Source organism: Mauremys mutica, chromosome 4, assembly GCF_020497125.1.
Source record: "Mauremys mutica isolate MM-2020 ecotype Southern chromosome 4, ASM2049712v1, whole genome shotgun sequence".
In the NCBI taxonomy this organism is placed as follows: Eukaryota; Metazoa; Chordata; order Testudines; family Geoemydidae; genus Mauremys; species Mauremys mutica.
Genome location: NC_059075.1, coordinates 162,883,717 through 162,903,164, shown reverse-complemented (window position 1 = coordinate 162,903,164; position 19,448 = coordinate 162,883,717). Strand labels below are relative to the sequence as shown.

General features: G+C 52.5%; 1 protein-coding gene across 1 annotated transcript; it reads left to right on the top strand.

Moving 5' to 3' along the window:
- The first annotated feature begins 169 nt into the window (after nucleotides 1-169).
- Nucleotides 170-18,379, top strand: LOC123369243. The gene is made up of 9 exons (XM_045014598.1): nucleotides 170-297; nucleotides 4,077-4,181; nucleotides 7,980-8,129; nucleotides 10,674-10,823; nucleotides 15,014-15,204; nucleotides 16,190-16,304; nucleotides 16,699-16,788; nucleotides 17,389-17,529; nucleotides 18,365-18,379. Exons 3-9 carry the CDS (start codon nucleotides 8,013-8,015, stop codon nucleotides 18,377-18,379), a joined length of 819 nt encoding a protein of 272 aa, XP_044870533.1. The 5' UTR covers nucleotides 170-297; nucleotides 4,077-4,181; nucleotides 7,980-8,012.
- Nucleotides 18,380-19,448: the final 1,069 nt, after the last annotated feature.

Genomic DNA, 19,448 nt, shown 5'->3' with positions numbered 1-19,448 from the left:
AATAGAAAAGGCCCAGAGAAAGGAAGTTGTTAAAGTGCTAAAGAGAAACAGATATGCATAGCTTGTTATATTAATTCATTAGGAGACCGTAGTATTGTTTTATTCCTTTGATTGCTGAGAGAGAGTGATCATCATATACTGAAAGTTAAATCAATACTTTGTCCTGCATTAACATCCACCACATGTGTCTGTTTCACCATATCATCTGAGGTTGCTGTGACAGAATAGGTGCCAGGGGAAACTTCAATGTAGAGATCTTTGGAAGCCTTTCTAGTCTGAAAGGGGACAAAATAAACGGTAAGTAATACTATTTGGTTGTCTTACCTAGACAGAAATGGAATTTTTTAGTTTACATAGTTAATTTCAAATAATATATTGGCATATTAACATTTTTCAAAATATACTGGCAGGATGGAAGTTAGTGGTAGCAAAATTTTTCTGTCAAAAAAAAATTAAGCTGTGATTGTAAAAAATTGCCAAATTCAAATCCTTTCATCTTTTTTTTTTTAAGTATATTTAGGTAGAAATAATTAGCTATCCTCTGTAACACTGGGAAAAATAGGGTTGTCAAAAATAAATATAACTTAAATATGGGTAACACCACAAATTTAGTAGGAAAAAAAATCTTGTTTTGGGTTCTGATGAAGATTCCATATTTTTCAATTTCTGTGGCCCAGAAGCCATAGCAATTGGTTCTTAAAACTGTTTCAGCAAATTAGCCTTCAGAAAATGTAAAGTGTTTCTCTTCTTCCTACTGACCATTAAGCCTACTACGTCAGAATTGTACCTCTCCACCAAGTCAGTGCAATGACTGACACCCACAACCAAAATTAATTTTCCACGGTTGCAGCAGATAGTGTGTTCAGTAGTTAACATCTTTAAAGAGAATTCTGAAACACCACGTGACCTCCTCCCACAGTGGAATTTTCTAGGCCAGATCCTTGGCTGCAATATAGTCCCTCTACACCACAGCGGGCTCAAAGTTACGCCTGCCTGGCTTTGCTCCAGTACAGGAAAGGTGCCAGAAGTACACCAAGGTGTGGCTGAAGGACTTGCTGGACTGTTACTGCTGATGTAAGTTAGAGAATGCCTAAAACAATTTAATCATCCACTCACAATTCCTCACAAATTTCGCATCCATCCAAAATCTAAACATGGGTCACCTTCAATAGGCATGTGCCAAAATTTCACAATCTGGCTTCCATTTTGTGTGTGTGTGTGTGTGTGTGTGTGTGTGCGTTCGTTCGTTCTAGCACTCAGACCTATATGCAGTGGTGGTAGGTTTTGCACATGTACATTCTATCATATGTGAGGGCATGTAATAGGGCAAAAATTTTTTGCATTATCCTTAAAACTTTTCACTTGACTATAAATAGAAGGAGCTAGAATTTTCATTCATTGATTAGATTAAGTAACTCCAAATACTAACAAGTTGCTTGGGGATTTCAGCTGGATTTGACACTGCAGAGCTTTCATTTTTCTGGAAAAGAAGAGGAAAGCTGCTAGTCATTAAATTCCTTAACCTGTCAGTTCTGGATTTTGTTTAGTGTCCCACTTTGGGATCTCTTTCATCATCAGTTAGTGTTTAGCTTATGCCCTGAAGCATATTTTTCCAAATAAGTGTCTTGCTATACTGGGTCAGAAAGACTGCAGGGGAATTTTGATATAATTGGATTTAAAAAAAAAGTCATGGAAACATTGTTTTGCTAAACGTGTATTTTGGGCCAAAATGTACCTGGTGAAGTCCCTGTAAGCAGCCTTTCCAATAAGGAAGGGTATGAGAAAGATGGAGTAGTCTTGTGTCAAAATGCAGAAAGTTCTAAAACTGTACATTTATGCAATACAGCACCTAAAACATTAAAACTAGATCCTGAGGAAAAACTCAGATCACTTTAGTCCTTCACTGGAGTCCTCATTTTTTATTATTTTAATACAGTTATCTCAATATGAATCTCACAATCTGCTGTAGCAAGGGGGTAAATTAAGCCAGTCTGGCAAGTTGAATCACTGAATGCAGTTGGTTCCACTGTTCAGTTTACCCCTACAACATGACACATTATTATGGAGCATGCTGCAAGGACCTAGGGTAGGAAAATTATATAAATGGCAGGAAAGATTAGTGGTAAAAATATGAAAACAAAAGTAGGGGAGACATCTTTTATCACTGGTAAAACTAAGAATGCTTGTTGTTAACACCCTGGGTGAGAAATGAAAGCTCTGAGTACACTGACAAAGTCTGAATTAGACTCTTTATTCAAAATCAGTTTTAGATCTTTCACCCTTCTGACAGTCGAACAGTCATGCTTTGGCAGCTGTGCCCCTTTCTGGTGCTGTTGTCCCCATGGAATTAGTCTCCTTCAGCCAAAATAGCTAATAAATCCTGTGTCACTGTATTATTACTATTGTTATTAGAAATGCAGGATAGGACTGCTGCAATGTGAGGACAATAGGGTGAAAGTCCCTTGGAAGTTGAATGTGTCTTACACTGCAGTGTGCCATACGGCCATGCAGAGACCTGCATTTAGGATCCTGTTCCTTTGATATACAAGGATTGGGAATACAACACGAACAGCACACACAGCCCGGAAAGGGAGCACTTGAAGGAGTGACTCCCTTCTTCCTACTACCAGGCATTTGGAGTGACACTGCATGTGTCTCCTCCCACCCCCTCAGCTAGAGGGAAAGATCATCTCTCTCTAGATTCTTATATTGGCACCACTGGCACTCATCACTGTAGTATCTGAGCACTTGAACTGAAACTCAGATTAGTGTGACAAAGGGCCTGGAGAGGGGGCAGGCACAGGGGATCCCTGAGAACATTATGCAGACATCTCCATGTCTTAGATGAGGAAAAGAATGAAATTAAACGGGAGCCCCTCACTTACCTCTTGTTCCAATGTCTGTAACAAGTTTTCTGCTGCTTGTCTGCTGTGATATCTGCAGATGTGTTTGTGTTACGTCACATATTTTTTTTACTGAATTTCATCTTGTTGACTTCAGACCACCTCTCCAATTTAGCAAGCTCATTTTGAATTCGAATCTGTCCTCCAAAGTGCTTGCAACCCTTCTCAGCTTGGTGGCATCCACAAACTTTACAAGCATACTCTTTTCCGTTAACCAAGTTCTTAACGAAAATATTGATTAGTACTGGACCCAGGCACACCCCTGGGGGACCCCACTTGAGACACTCTCCCAGTTTACCTCGTAGTCAGTGATAACTCCTCTTTGAGTATGGTCTTTCCATCAGTTGTGCGCCCACCTTATAATAATCTCTTCTGGATCATACTGACTTAGTTTGCTTATGAGAATGTCTTGTGAAACCGTGTCAAAAGCCTTACTAAACGTCATATACATCATCATATACTGCCTCCCTCCATCCACTAGGCAAGTAACCCTGTCAAAGAAGGAAATTAGATTTGTTTGGCATGATTTGTTTTGGACAAATCCATGGTGGCTGTTCCTTATCACCCTATTATCTCCTCTAGGTTCTTACAAACTGTTTAATAATTTGTTCAGTATCTTTGTGGGTACCAAAGTTAGGCTGACAGGTCTATAATTCCTTGGGGCCTCCTCGTTCCCCTTTCTGAAGATAGGTTCTGTGTCTGCCCTTCTCCAGTCCTATGGGACCTCAGCCCTCCTAAAGGTTTTCCTAGCTATATCTAGGGTGAATATCATGAGGCTCTGCCAACTTGAATACATCTAACTGACCTAAATCGTCTTTTACCTGTTCTCTCCCTAGTCTGGCCTCTATTCCTTCCCCTTGTTGTTAACATTGTGTTAAGCATCTGGTTGCCATTAACCTTTTTAGTGAAAACTGAAGCAAAAAAGGCATTAAACACCTTGGTTTTGTCTGTGTCATCCATTATTTGCTCTCCTTCCCTGCTGAGTTGTGGCCCCACACTTTCTTTTTTCTTTCTTTTGCTCCTAATGCATTTATAGAGCCACTTCTGATAGCCTTTTATGTCCCTTGCCAGTTAGAACTAATTTTTGCCTTAAGCTTTCTGATTTTCTCCTATGTGCTTGTGCTATTTTTTGGTACTTTTCCTTAGCAATTTGTTCCAATTTTTTTCTCTCAGGTCCTGCTCCCCTGGACCACATCCTAGGAGGTGCATGGGCGGCTGACGGCAGTGGAAAGGATCGCCTGGCTGATCAAACTCATAGCTGGTCATCACAGATTCAAGGTGAGCGGCCTGTGACCTGGCTGCCTCTTAACTGCACTGAGCAACTTCATGGTGCAGCGCTCCCTGGCAGGGAAAACCCGGGCCAAGAATAGTGACTCAGCAAGATCCTCGCTGGAAGTCCAATCTAATGAGCACTGATGTCAGTGGGTCTGTCCTCTGACTCCAGTGGGCTTTGGGGCAAGCTCCATAATTCTATCTCCAAGGACTCTCCCCGCTGTTCCCCTAGGAACGCCAGTTCTCCAATTTACCACGATGCCTCTGAATTTTAGCTCTATCCTCCAAAGTGTTGGCAACTCCTCCTAGCTTTTTGTCATCTGCAAACTTGACCAGTCTGCTCTCTCAAAGCAGGACCAACCCAACTAAATCATCAAAGCCAGAGCTTTGTCAAGCCGGGCCTTAAAAACCTCTAAGGATGGAGATTCCACCACCTCCCTAGGTAACCCATTCCAGTGCTTCACCACCCTCCTAGTGAAATAGTGTTTCCTAATATACAACCTAGACCTCCCCCATTGAAACTTGAGACCATTGCTCCTATTTCTCTCATCTGCCACCACTGAGAACAGCTGAGTTCCATCCTCTTTGGAACCTTTCTGCAGGTAGTTGAAGGCTGCTATCAAATCCCCGCTCACTCTTCTCTTCTGCAGACTAAATAAGCCCAGTTCCCTCAGTCTCTCCTCATAAGGCATGTGCCCCAGCCCCCTAATCATTTTCGTTGCCCTCTGCTGGACTCTCTCCTATTTGTCCACATCCTTTCTCTTGTGGGGGACCCAAAACTGGACACAATATTCCAGATGTGACCATGGGCGCCGACTTATATGGGTCCTGGGGCTTTAGCCCCAGGAATATTCCCAAGCAGGGGCTCTGCTCCACCAATGTTTGGAGTTGGTTGGTTTCTCCCCTGCTTGGAGCACCGCCGCCGCTAGGGCTGGAGCTTCCCCCCTCCCCGCCCCGGAGCTTCCCTGCCTGAACGCAGGCAGCGTCTCTCTCCCTTGCCGCTGCTGCTGCTGTGCCTAAGGGCTACAGCATAACAGCAGTGCAAGCTGCTGTTGCTGTAGCACCTCGGAGGGGGCCCTGCCGTGCTCGGCAGCCTTCTCCTCCTCCCCTCCCCGCCCTGCCCCCGAGCTTCCCTGTCTGAACGCAGGCAGCGTGTCTGTCTCCCTTGCCGCTGCTGCTGCTGTGCCTAAGGGCTACAGCATAACAGCAGTGCAAGCTGCTGTTGCTGTAGCACCTCGGAGGGGGAGGGGAGTGGAGGGGGCCCTGCCCCGCTCGGCAGCCCTCTCCTCCTCCCCTCCCCTCCCCTCCCCTGCCCCTACCTGGAGGAGACGCGAGGGGTCTTCCGGCCAGGAGATGGACATCACTCACCTTAGCAGCTGCTGGGGCTTCCGTGAGTGTTTGACGCTATGATTCCCCCCCAGCCCCAGCCCTAGCCCCAGCCCCCACTCCTGCCCAACGCTGGGGAAGGGGCAGCCCCATGCCATCCCCTCCCACCGTCCCCCAGTGAAGCTACGGTGAGGGGCAGCAGGCTGCAGCCTGCAGCAGGGGTCAGGGAGGCAGGAAGCCATATGTGAAGGCAGTGCCCCTCCCCTCCAGCACCCACCCACCACAGGGCAGATGGGGGAGGGGGTTCATAGACCTACCTGAGCAGCTGGGGCTTGGATGAATTTTATGACACACATCCCTGCTCCCCTGCCCCATAGCCATCACCGTGCAGACCCCACTTCTGCCCCATGCTGGGCAAGGGGCAGCCCCATCCACAGTGAAGTTATGGTGAGGGGCAGCAACATGGAAGGCCACCTGTGATGGCAACCCCCACCCCCTAGTACCCATCATAGAGGAGGTGAGTGAGCTTTCTGGACCTGAGAGGGGCCCTAGGAGCATGTGCAGTGACTGTGGTGCAGAGTGAGTGTGCTGTGGGGGGCAGGGAGGAGAGGAGGGGTCCCTCCCCTGGAGCTTGCTGCTGCCAGTGGTGGTGATGGGGAGTCCTCTCTGGCCCTAGCCCTGGGGCAGCCTGTCTGCACCCCAAGTTCCTCATCCTCAGCCCTGCCCCACCCCAAAGCCTGCACCCCCAGCACCGAGCACGCTCCTGCACTGTGAACCCCTCATCCCACGCCCCATCCCAGAACCCTCACCTGAGGGGAAAAACGTGCAACTTAAATTTGGTGGTCAGTTTGGAGTATAATTTTGTTTAGCACGATACTTGACTATTTTACACCCCTTTAAAGTATATAACTAGTCGTATATAGGTGTTACAAAGTGGGAATGTTCTTAATGTTTTCTCTGAATACTGTGTGGGTGCCTCAGTTTCCTCTCTGCATTTCTCAAGGATCTAGATGGTGGGATAAGGGGGTGTGATTGTTGTAGAGCCCTAGAGGGACAGTGTGAGCTGTCTGCACAGAGAATGGCTGAAACCCTGTCTCCTGGTAACTGATGGTCTGGGCCACTCTCCTGCAAGGTGCCAAATGAAGGTGTTGGAGAACAGAGAGATCGGGTGGCCTCCTAATGCCTGGAAAAGAGACAAAGGCCGGAGGAGGGAGTGTCAGTGCCTGTGCAGACTTCTGGGAAGTGCATGGTGTGGAAGGGGATGCTGTGATGCTTTGGAACAACTCCATACAAAGCCAGTCAGGACTCTGGGGGAGCCTCCTCTCTCGGAGCATACTGTCTCCAGGGAAAGAAGCTTACACCTTCCTGGGTCTGACCTCCGAGCATTCAGCATGCCCTTCCACGTCATGCACTTTCCACAGCGAGTCTGCCCAGGCGGGTCCTGGGGCAACCAGAGGTCCCTGCACCCCAACTCCACAGTCAGATGTGACTCTCAGCCAGACAGTAAAACAGAAGGTTTATTAGATGACAGGAACACAGTTTAAACAGAGCTTGTTGGTACAGAAAACAGAACCCCTCTGTCAGGTCCATCTTGCGGGGTGGGGAGCCCAGACCCAAGTTCCGGGCCTCTCCCGATTTCCCCAGCCAGCTCCAAACTGACACTCCCTCCTCTGGCCTCTGTGTCTCTTCCGGACAAGGAGGCCACCTGATCTCTTTGTCGCCAACTGAAGGTGTTGGGATCTTGAAGGGGAAACTGAGGCACCCACACAGTATTCAGAGAAAATATTAAGAACATTCCCACTTCATCACAACAGGTGCAACAAAATATAATACTGTATATTGAAGTAGGCAAGTGTTGCTTCTGACTTTCCACTTTTAATTGACCCTTGTAATCTTGTGGCACTGACGCGTTGTAGCTTCATTTTATATCGGCTTACAGGGCGGGAGCGGGGGGGCACCAGCATTTTGGGCCCCACCAAAAATTATACAAACCTGCCGCCTATGGATGTGACCTCACCAGTGCTGAATAGAGAGGAGTAATCACTTCCCTCAATCTGCTGGCAATGCTCCTACTAATGCAGCCCAATATGCCTCCCTACATGACACATCCCAAGATGCACTGGGGCTCATCCAAACCTGATCCCAGCTCCTTATCAGGCATTGTGGGAGCTTCCCCAGAGATTAATGCAATAAAATGCATCATTGCATCTGCGCACCAGCCCAGCCCCTGCTGAGCACTAGAGAGTGTATCTGTGCTGCGCAGTATTGTGCCCCCGTGCACTGCCCGGCTGGCCTCTGACATGCACGACAGCTCCTGATTGCTGGCTGGGTACTGTGCTGCCCAGGTGCAGTAAGCCAGCCCTGTCCCGGCAGAGCGGGGTTTGCCTGCACTCCTGGCTGGGCCCATCCTGGCTGCTCGGTCACTGACTGGAACTGTGCTGGGCAGCAAAAGGGGTTTCACTGGCAGGTTCATTTCAGGTGTTTGGGAAGTACTTTCACCCATCCGAGCGCATGGATTTCCTCCTCACTGCTATCAACGGCATGAGAGACACCAGCGTCCATGACTTGGTGGCGGCCATGCACATGCTGCATGTGATCCTGGAGATCCCTGGCCCAAGCGTGGAGAGGGTAAGAGCTGCAGTGAGAACTCCCTGCTGGGAGAGCCCATCCATGGGAGAGTCTGTCTCTGGGTGCTAGGTGTTATTGTGGGGCAGGTTTCGGCCTGTGCAATGCAGGGGCTCAGTCTAGGTGATCACCATGGCTGCTTATGGCCTTGTGGCCTTGCAGTCTATGAATCCATAGGCCGGGAACTGGTCCTGTGCTCTAGGAATGGGGCTGGAGAAGAGGATCTGGGAGGGCAGATGGCTCTCAGGTGCGACAGGTCCCTGGCACCGCAGATCAATAGGAGTGTGAGGAAGCCAAGCCCTCCATCCCCCACATCTCTATGCAATGCGAACTGGGAGATACATGAGGACCATGTGATCTAATAAGTCTAGTCGGGGTTGTGATGGTCCCTCATAGATACACTAGGCCCATTAAGATGAATGGTATAGAGACCACAGCGTTAGTAGACTCGGGAAGTGCAATCACATTAGTCTTGGAGAAGCTGGTCAGACAGGAGAAGCTCCAGTGGTTGCGCTAGGGGCACCATCCCCTAAAAGCAACCAGCCCGACCAGGTCGGAATATCTCCAGAGTTGATTCCGGAACAATGATCGGAAGTGATCAGCCTGATCAAATGCAACCAGGATGTGTTCTCGGAAAAGCCAGGTAGGACTACTGAGGTGCACCATTACATCCTCACAGAGCCTGGAGTGAAGGTGAATGTCAAGCCATACCAGATCCCAGAGGCCAAAAGAGAAAAGATTAGGACAGAGGTCAGGTAAATGCTGACCTTAGGAGTCATCGAAGAATCTCATAGCCAATGGTCAAGTCCCGTGGTTTTAGTGTCTAAACCTGACAGCAGTATGAGGTTCTGAAATGACTTCTGCAAGCTGAATGAGGTGTCCCAATTTGATGCGTACCCTATACCCAGGATAGATGAGCTAATTGACAGACTGGGAAAAGCATGGTTTATGTCTACCCTTGACCTGACCAAGGGCTATTGGCAGATCCCCCTGGCCAAGGCCAACAAAGAGAAGACAACCTTTGCAACTCCAGAAGGTCTGTATCAGTACACCGTCCTCCCCTTTGGGTTGCATGGGGCTCCCGCTACGTTCCAACGGCTCATGGACAAACTGTTGGCAAGTACGCAGCAGCCTATCTCGACAATGTCATCATATATAGTCCCAACTGGGAAATGCACTTGGAGAAGGTGGAAGCGGTCCTGGACACCCTGAGGAAGGTGGGGCTAACTGCGAATCCCTCCAAATGTTCAATCGGGTTAGCTGAGGCCAAGTACCTCAGGTATATTGCGGGGAGGGGCGTGGTGAAGCCCCAACTCAACAAGTTAGAAGCTATACAGAAGTGGCCCCGACCACTCAGGAAAAAACAGGTCAGAGCATTCCTGGGACTAGTGGGGTACTATAGGCTGTTCATTCCCCACTTCGCCACCAGAGCATGCCGATTAATGGACCTAACAAAAGCTCGGGGCCCAGACATAGTAAAATGGTCTGACGCAACCGAAGGCGCTTTTGCAGATCCGAGGACGGCCCTCTGCACAGACCTCATACTAGTAGCTCCAGACTGGAGGAAGGAGTTTATCCTACCAACCGACGCCTCTGAAGTAGGGTTGGGGGCGGTACTTTCACAAATGGTCGGAGACGACGAACACCAGTAGGAAGCTCCTGCCAAGGGAACGGAAATACGCCGTAGTGGAAAAGGAATGCCTAGCGGTAAAATGGGCCATAGAAAGCCTCCGTTACTATGAACTTGGACGGAGGTTTACCCTTGTCACGGACCATGCCCCTCTGCAGTGGATGCACCAAAACAAGGACAAAAACACGAGACTAACAAAATGGCTCCTGTCACTTCAACCCTTCCACTTCACAGTATAACATAGGTCTGGAACCCAACAGGGCAATGTGGATGGCCTGTCAAGAGTGCACTGCTTTCCTACCCAAGTAGCCCAACCCCATAGTGTTGAGCCGGGCAGGGGGGATATGTGGTAAACCCAATACAAATAGCTACAAGGGGGGGTAGTAATTAGTTCCAGGGGGTTAAAAGGCCTCTCCCAATCCACTGAGGAGAGATAAGGTTCAGCTGGAAAAGGGGTTACTAGGGAACTAATTAAGTTCAGCTGGCTACAACTGCTTGAGATGTTTTTAAACCCTCCCCTGCGTGGAAGGAAGGGGGTGAGAGAGTGAGAGAAGCAGGGAAGCTGCCAGTAGGCTCGCCCGAACCCTTCCAGGAAGGAAGGCTGCACTCCCTCCCCAGAAGGGAAGGAAAACAAGCACAAGGGACTGACTGGGGAAAGGGATAGCTGGACCCTGTGCTACTGGAAGAATTTGCCTTGCCCAAGCTGGTGTCTCCAAGGCAAAAAGGGGCTGAGCCTGCTGAGGAGAGGAAGGTACTTTGCCACACTGGGTACTGTGCTGCCCAGGTGCAGTAACCCAGCCCTGTCCCGGCAGAGCGGGGTTTGCCTGCACTCCTGGCCGGGCCAGTCCTGACTGCTCGGCCACTGACAGGAACCACGCTGGGCAGCAAAAGCGGTTTCACTGGCAGGTTTGTTTCAGGTGTTTGGGAAGTACTTTCACCCATCCGAGTGCATGGACTTCCTCCTGACTGCTATTGATGGCATGAGAGATACCAGCCTCCACAACTCAGTGGCGGCCAGGCACATGCTGCATGTGATCCTGGAAGTTCCCGGCCCAGGCTTGGTGAGGGTAAGAGCTGCAGTGAGAACACCCTGCTGGGGGAGCCCATCCGTGGGAGAGTCTGTCTCTGGGTGCTAGGCATTACTGGGGGCAGGTCTCTGGCCTGTGCAATGCGGGGTTGGGGGTGTGTGTGTGTGTGTGTCAGTCTAGGTTATCACCATGGTCGCTTGTGGCCTTTTGGTCTATGAATTAATAGCCTGGGAACTGGTCCTGTGCTCTAGGACTGGGGCTGGCAAAGAGGATCTGGGAGGGCAGATGGCTCTTACATGCGGCAGGTTCCTGGCACCCCAGATCAATAGCAGCGCGGGGAAGCGAAGCCCCCATCTCCCCATTTCCCTTCTAGGTGTCGGAGGCTGTGACAAGCATGTACCACAACCTGGACTCCATCAGCGAGCTGCTGGCCCGGCAGGAGCTGCTCAGGGCCCTTCTCCTGCTGGGCTACCAGTTCAGCGAGGAGGTGGTCAGAACCCTGCTGGGCTGCTCACTGTCATGTGACAGGTATGGGGCTGTTCCTAGATGTATTCATTTACAATGAGCCATATTAAAACACATACTGTTTGATTGCCCCTCAGTTTACTAAGCGATTCAGATCGCTCTGTATCAGTGACTTATCCTCTTCATTATTTACCACTCACCCAATTCTTGTGTCATCTGCAAACTTTATCAGTGATGATTTGATGACTGATGAAAATGTTAAATCATATAGGGCCAAGACCCGATCCCTGCGGGGACCACACTGGAAACACACCAGTGCAATTACATTTCGAGACCTATCAGCCAGTTTATAATCCAATTCATGTGTGCAGGGCCGGCTCTATGTTTTTTGCCTCCCCAAGCAAAAAAAATGTTGGCTGCCCCCCATCCCAACCCTGGGCTCCCCCCCAATACCCCGCTGCTGCCCCAGCCCTGGGCTCTCCCCCTCACACACACACCCTGCCGCCCCAGCACTGGGCTTCCCCCTTTCCCCTCCACCAGTGCCCTCCCCTGACCCCGGTACCACCCCTGCCTTGGGCTCCTCCCCACCAGTGCCCTCCCACACCTCCTGCCACCCCAGCCCTGGGCTCTTGACCCCCCCTCACCTGCACCCTCCTTCCACCGCAGCCTTGGGTCACTGGTAATTCGCTCCCAGGGCAGGTCATTCAGCAGGAATTTTGGTTGTGCACAAAACACAGATAGGATTGGTTCCCATATGGTTACAGAGCTGCAGTAAAGTGGAACAATTTTCAGCTTGTGTGATTGGAGGATATCTGGATGCATATTATAAGACTGTCCTCCATAAATGAGGAAAAGTTGAGGAGCCTTTATTATTCTTTTGTTCCACTCTTTCTTTCTATAGGGAATTTGCCAATGCAATATCAGTGTCTTCCTTTTAAACAAACAAACAAACAAACCAAAAGGCAATGGCTGTTGAAAATAGCAATTCCAGTCTTAATAACCACTGGGAAGCATTTCTTACTCAATTTTATCCTACTTTTTCTACAGCAAGTTACAATGGATCAGTATATTTGATTTAAGAGAAATGAAGTAACAGCTACCCAAATGGAGCTTGAGCACTCCTGAATTTTGAGGTGTTCAAATCTGGAAGACAGGTGCTGTGGGCTCCGTGGGGGAGCACAGCAGCATGTATGCACCAGCGTGTCTGGAGCTGCATGGAGCCAGACACGCTGGTCTGAGTGGCACGGTAAGGGGGCTGGAGGGTTGGAGAAGGGGTAGGGAGTTCCGGGGGGGGGGGCAGTCTGGGGACAGGCAGCAGTTGGATAGGCATGGGAGTCCCAGGGGTTTATCAGGGGACAGGTAGGGGGTGGGGTCCTGGGGGGAAGTTGGGGTCTCAGGAGGGGGCAGTTGGGGACAAGGAGAAGGGCTGCTTAGATATGGGGTGGGGTCCTGGGGGGCAGTTAGGGGCAGGGGTCCCGGGAGGGGGCAACAGGGGACAAGGACCAGTGGTGCTTAGATAGGAGGTGGGGTCTTGGGGGGCAGTTAGGGGCAGGGGTCCCGGGAGGGGGCAATCAGGGGACAAGGAGCAGCGGCGCTTAGATAGGGGGTTGGGTCCTGGGGGGCAGTTAGGGGCAGGGGTCCTGGGAGGGGGTGATCAGGGAGCGGGGGGAGGGGGTTGGATGGGTTGGGGTTTCTGTGGGGGGCAGTCGGAGGGAGTGGATGGTGGCAGGGTGGGGCTTCCCTCCCCCTGGAGTGTCCTGTTTTTTGAATGTTAAAATATGGTCTCCACAGCACTCACAGCACGCTGCCGCCATGAGGTCCCCCTCCTTCCTTTCCAGTTGGTAGTGCCCAAGGGACTGCTGGGAAATGTAGTTCTTTCCCTGCTCCAGGGCTGCTCTATAGGCAGGGAGCTAACCAAGGAACTACAGCTCCCAGAGCCCCCTGTTGGTTCTCAGCTCCTGTGCCATCCCTGCAAATGGGCTGCCCCTAGCAGGTGCTTGCTTTGCTGGTGCCTAGAGCCGCCCCTGCAGGTGTGCCACGTTACTTTTGTATCCTTCTAGGTTTTCAATCAAACTGGAGTGTGGCGCCAATTCAAGCGCTTTACAGAAGTCTACATACAGTACGTCAATGCCATTTCCTTTATCTACCAAACCCATGTTGATTTGCATTAGTTAAATTATTCTCTTTAATTCTTTATTAATTGAATCTTATACCAGCTGCTCCATTATCTTGCCTGGGATCGATGTCAGGCTGACAGGCCTGAAATTACCCAGGCCATCCCGTTTACCCTCTTTAACAATTGGCCCAACTGACTCTCCCTCTGGAGCGTATCTGGAGCCTGGGCACTTAACCCAGGGCTGTGAGTCCACTGGGCAGCAGGGCACATGAAGCTAGGCATGGCAACGCTGAGCCAAAGTCTCTTCTGTGGTTTTAGCCAAGGTCACACAGTCTAGGAATTGAACCCAGCATCCCAGGGCTTAGCCCCTAGCCCACCCCACCTCTCTAGATGCCCTGGGGGAGCGTGGGAAGGACGAAAGCCCTGCAGCCAGGGGTGAGCTGGAGCCGGTTCGCACCGGTTCACGCGAACCCGTTGTTAAATTTAGAAGCGGTTTTAGAACCGCTTGTTAACTAGCTTCCCTGCGAGGGAAGCTTTGACGGGCTCTGCCTGGGAAGCCTGTAATTCCTCCTCCCGGCCGCCGGGGGGCGCTGCGCTGTGCTGCGAGAGCCATGTGAGCTGCCTCCTGGCCCTGTTGCTGCTCCTGCTCTTTGGACCTCTGGCCCTGGTGAGTCCCTGGCTGCGTCCTGCTGCTCCCAGCCGCTCCCCCCCCCCCCCCGCGTGAGTATCTGCGCCCCTCCCCAGCCAGCCCCTGCCCCCAGCCAGCCCCTGCCCCACCCCCTGCCCACAGCCACCCGCAGCCACCCTCTGCCCACAGCCACCCTCTGCCCACAGCCACCCTCTGCCCACAGCCACCCCCCTGCCTGCAGCCGCCCTCTGCCCACAGCCGCCCTCTGCCCGCAGCCAGCCCTTGCCACAGCCACCCTCTGCCCGCAGCCACCCTCTGCCTGCAGCCCCTGCCACAGCCACCCCCTGCCTCCAGCCAGCCTCTGCCCACAGCCGCCCACAGCCACCCCCTGCCCACAGCCACCCGCAGCCCGCCCGTCTGCATCACCTGCCCACAGCCAGCCCGTGTCACTCCCTGCCTCCAGCTAGCCCTGCCCCATGCCCCTATCTGCAGCCAGCCCCACATCCACTGGTGCCCTGCAGTTCCCAGGGCAGTAACCCTGCACACCTGCTTTAATGATGGGGTGGGGCAGGGAGCAGCTGGGACCAACACATGTGCACACCCTAGAGTGACCAGACAGCAAGTGTGAAAAATCAGGACGGGGGTGAGGGGTAATAGGAGCCTATATAAGAAAAAGACCCAAAAATTGAGACTGTCCCTGATCACCACCCACACATGTGAAACGGAGCTCATTTCTAGTTCAGCCCCATCTTTTTAAAAAAGAACTTTAGGTAGGGTTAAAATACATCTGTATTTTCCTGGACATGTCAGGCTTTTCGGTTCTTAATCACCTCCTGGGAAAATATGGACGTATGGTAACCCTATTGGTACAAAAAATACATGCTGTCGCACATCCCTTAAATCAGAACTTTTTATAGGGAACCCGTTGTTAAATCAGAACTTTTTATAGGGAACCCGTTGTTAAGATTTTGGCAGCTCATCACTGCCTGCAGCGATGTCTGTCTCCTGTTCTTACTGCAGGCCACAAGAGCCCTGTACGAGATCCTCCAGGAGCAGGCCTGCAGGCAGAAGATGAAGGAGCTCTTTCCTCAGCTCTACATCGCTCTGCTTTTCCACATCACCTACACGGTGGAGCCGTCCATGAAGAACATTGCTTTGCACCAGAGGGTTCATAACCATGAGGACACGCCCACACTCCTCAGCTCTGTCAGGTACCGCCAGCCCGACACCCAGCCTGGGTTCTGCACCGTCGGCCGCAGGCACGCGGCAGGGCCTGGCCTGGGCTCGCTCAGTAACAAGAGGCTCGCTCTGCACGCAGGTGCACGGTGAAGTCCATGAAATCCTTGCTTCGATGTGCTGGCTACGGGGACCAGGTCACCTTCATCCTGAAGAAGGGCAGCTGGGACATGCTCATGAGCTCCGACACGCACAAAGGCATCTGCCTGCTTGCCTGCTGGCTGGCTGCTGGCTGCCCAGAACTGACCACAGCACCAGCTCCCCTCCCTGGGCCCAGGACACGGCCACATTGCCTTCCCTGCTGGGTGAGATGTGGCTCTCAATCGCCTGTGTGGAACAGGCCACAGCCTCTGTGCTGTTGACCAAGGGATCAGTCGGCTACTTCTCCACCCTGCACTGCCTGGCAGTAAACCTCTTCCTGCGTGGCTCTAGCAGGCGTGGCTGGGCAAAGACAGCCTCCGCCATGTCTGTCTGCAGCGTTGGTGTAGCCCTGTCAGGCCCAGCACATGAGAGAGACAAGGTGGGGGAGGGAATGTCTTTGGTTAGCCCAATGACTGTGGGTGAGAGAGAAGCTAACACAGAAAACTCCAACGCTTGTCTTGGGCCAACCTAAGATATTCCCTCACCCACCTTCTGTCTCTCATCACCCAATATCTGGGCACATGAGGAAGGCCACCGACCCCACCGACGCCCTTCTTTGTCTGCAGTTCTCTTGCAGCCCCAGCGCTGCGTGCTTGGAGCTGGCCTCGTGGAAGGGCTCCCTGTCGAGTGATTAAGGGTTTGGGTCTCTAGCACGTAGGCCACTAGGCATTTTAAGCCAGCAGGAACTAGTCCATGCCAGCTGTGCATGACTAGTCACCCGGGATCTCCTGTCCTGTGGCACTAGTCTGGTTACATTTGTAAATGGAGGACCAGTCCTTGCCCACCTCGATGATGTGATGTTTGTGTTTCCTATGCCAGGGCCATGGTTTCGATCCATTTCCAAGAGCGTAACTGGATTTTCCACAAGCTCATGGCCATCCTTAACTGCAGGGACGATAGGCGGCACATCCTGGCCATGGCATTCTTCATTCAGGTGAGCCTCACCAGCGGGTGAGGGTCGTGAGAACAGCCCCGGCCCAGCGGTGACTGGGACATGGGGCTGACCTATGACCAGGGGCAGCAGGTTTGTAGAAATTTTGGTGGTGCTCAGCAGAGCCTACCCCTTCAAACTCCGCCCCCACCTGCCTAAAGCTCTGGGAGGGAGTTTGGATGGGGGAGGGGGCCTGGGGTGCAGGCTCTGGGATGGAATTTGGGTGCTGGGTGCAGGCTCTGGGAGGGAGTTTGGGGACAGGAGGGGATGTGGAGGGTGGGGGTGCAGGCTCCGAGAGGGAGTTTGGGGGCCGGAGTGGGGTGTGGGAAAGGGGTGCAGGCTCTGGGAGGAGTTGGCAGGGTGCGGTGCCAGGGCCATGGTTTGGGACCGTTTCCAGAAGCGGTCCTGGATCTTGCACCAGCTGATGGCCATCCTCGACACCAGAGACAAAAAGTGGCACATCCCTGCCATGGCCTTCTTCATTCAGGTGAGCCTCACCGGTGAGTGAGGGTTGTGAGAACAGCCCTGGCCCAGCGGTGACTGAGGCACGGGGCTGACGTATGGCCAGGAGAGGGGTGGCCCTCAAGGCCCTCGGGGTGGGTGGGTGAGCAGGGGCAGGAAATCCCCTAGATCCCTAGTGGTGGAGTCACTCTCTCTGGACATTGTGGTGTTACCTGCCCCAGCTGGTGTCACGGGGCTGGAGCAAGACCCAGAGCTGGATGTTTCTGGATCCCCCAGGCTTAGCTCCACAGCCCTCAAGTCCTGTCTGATTTCCATGTGCCGTGCACAAACAGGGCAACCTCCTGCCCATCCATGGCCAATTCACCGGAATCCCCCCACCCCCGGCTCTGTGTGCAGCTGAGACTTAGTGAAGAAGCAGGGCAGGCATTGATCTCAGCTGGAACCTCAAGGGGCTGTTGCACTAGCAGCATTTCAGTGGGGCCCACCCCGGTGACCAATCACAGTGCCTGGTGTACAGTGTAGCCCATCCCGGGCCCATGGCCAGTGAAGCTAAGGACCACATGGTGGAGATGAGTTGCAAGGGGCCAGCCCCGTTCTCTAGCTTGTTTTGCTGTTCAGGTGTTAGCTCCTCCAGTATCCTGACCTCAGCAATGAGCTGGAAGATGCCATCCTGGACCAGATGAGCAGGCAGCTGAGAGACCCCAATACTGTGATGCGCTGGTTGGCGCTCAAAGGCCTCCTCAACCTGGCCCTTCACCCAGAGAAGGTGAGAGGGGAGGAGGGCTGGGGGATAAACCCAGAACTGCAGGGACATGCTGCAGGGCTGGGTCATTGAACCATTCCCAGGGGCATGGCCTTGGCCTGGGAGTCAGGAGCACTGGCTTCAATTCCTGGTTCTGCCCAGGGCTGGCTCCAGGCACCAGCATTCCAAGCTGGTGCTTGGGGCGGCATTCTGCAAGGGGCAGCAGTCCCCCTTGTTTTGCCCCCAAGTAGCACGCCGAATTGCCGGCGGGGGGGGGGCAGTCCGTGTGCCCTTAGGGCGGTAGGCGTGTTTCCGCGGCAGCGGCAATTCAGCGGCAGCTTCTATGTTTAGCTGTCTGGGGCGCCTTCAGCTAAACATAGAAGCTGCCGCCGAATTGCCGCCGCCGCGGAAACACGCCTGCCGCCCTAAGGGCACACGGACTGCCCCCCGCCCCGCCCAGGGCGGCAATTCGGCGCGCTGCTTGGGGCGGCGAAAACTGTAGAGCCGGCCCTGGTTCTGCCACTGACCTGCTGGGTGATCTTGGGCAAGTCCCTGCCTGGCCTTTGTCTGTTGTTCTGCAGGACAGGGCCTGACTCCTGCAGGGTGCGTCTCTGGGTATGTGCAGCACCTGGCACAGCCAGGCCTGATTCTGTCTGGGGTCTCTGTGATCCAAAGAACCCTAGCACTCGAGTAGCAGCAGAGCTGTGAACTCTAGACCCCCAGGGAATGCTGGTCACACCAGTGATCAGGGACGCCCGGACAGAGCCATTTTGCTTCAATTAGGAACCATTTTTTCCTACAAATCCCCTTTTAAAGCCTCGTAGGTTTTAACTGTTGACGTCACGGCTATGTCCCGCAGCACTCGCTCTTCTGAAGAGCTCTAGAAGAGCCTTTTGCTGTTCAGACCTCATAACAAGTTTGATACCCACAGTATAGTGAAGGCAGAGAAAACGCTTGGGACTTAAATACACAGATCTGGCAGCCTGGTCAAAGAGGAGACAAACTGAAGGCAACTCTCGCTAATGATAATTTACTTCCCCTCAGAATAGCGGGTCAGTCTGGTTTATTAAACTAGATCAGACATGGAGAGAGTGTGACTGTAATTCTCTTTGTTATACACCATTCCCATTGTTCCATGCTGTAGCAGGGTGGACCCTGCTCCTGCCCGGAGGGGCTTGAAATGCTGCCTGCCAGGGCTTGAGAGCGGTGGCTCTGGAAGCTGGGCTGATTAAGGAAGTGGCTGTAGCTGCGGCCACGCCCCAAACTGAAGCCCTGGGGCTTATAAGAAGGCAGGGAAGCCAGAGCACAGTCAGTCTCTCTCTGCCTTCAGAGAGGGATGGGCCTGGCTGCTTAGCTTGAGGCTGAATACCTGAGTGAAGCAGGGCTGGGGAAAAGGCTGAGGAGCTGGGGAGCTCCAGCCTAGAAAGCCCCAGGCTGCGGCCTAGCAAAGGGCCATAGGTACTGGGGTTGCAGAGGGCAGCCCAGGGGTAGGACAAAGCAGCAGGTCCAAACCCCTTTTGCCTGTGATGAGTGGGCTGATACTGCAGTCTGCCCCAGGGTGTGGGGCTAGACCATGACTGTCAGTGGCCACTACTGAGGCAAAGTGGGGATAGTAGGGTGGGGGTTTCCCTGGGAGGGGGAGACCCAATTATAGTTAAAGGGGCACCGGGTCCTGGGAGGGACACGGGGTCGATAGGAAAAAGGGGGATCACCGGCCTGCAGAGGGCGCTCCGGGCTGAAAAAGAGCTAATTCCCCGGAAAAACCAGCAGGAGGCGCCGCGGCGGTGAGTAGCCCGTTTACACATGCGTTTCAGCCTGGTTTTCACTTGCTTGTGGTTCATTTTCCCTTCTGGAACTGGTTAGCCTGTATTTGACACATTTTTTCCCTGATGCAGTTTGAGATTTTGAAAGGTTCAAAAACCAGATACAGAAATGATTGAATC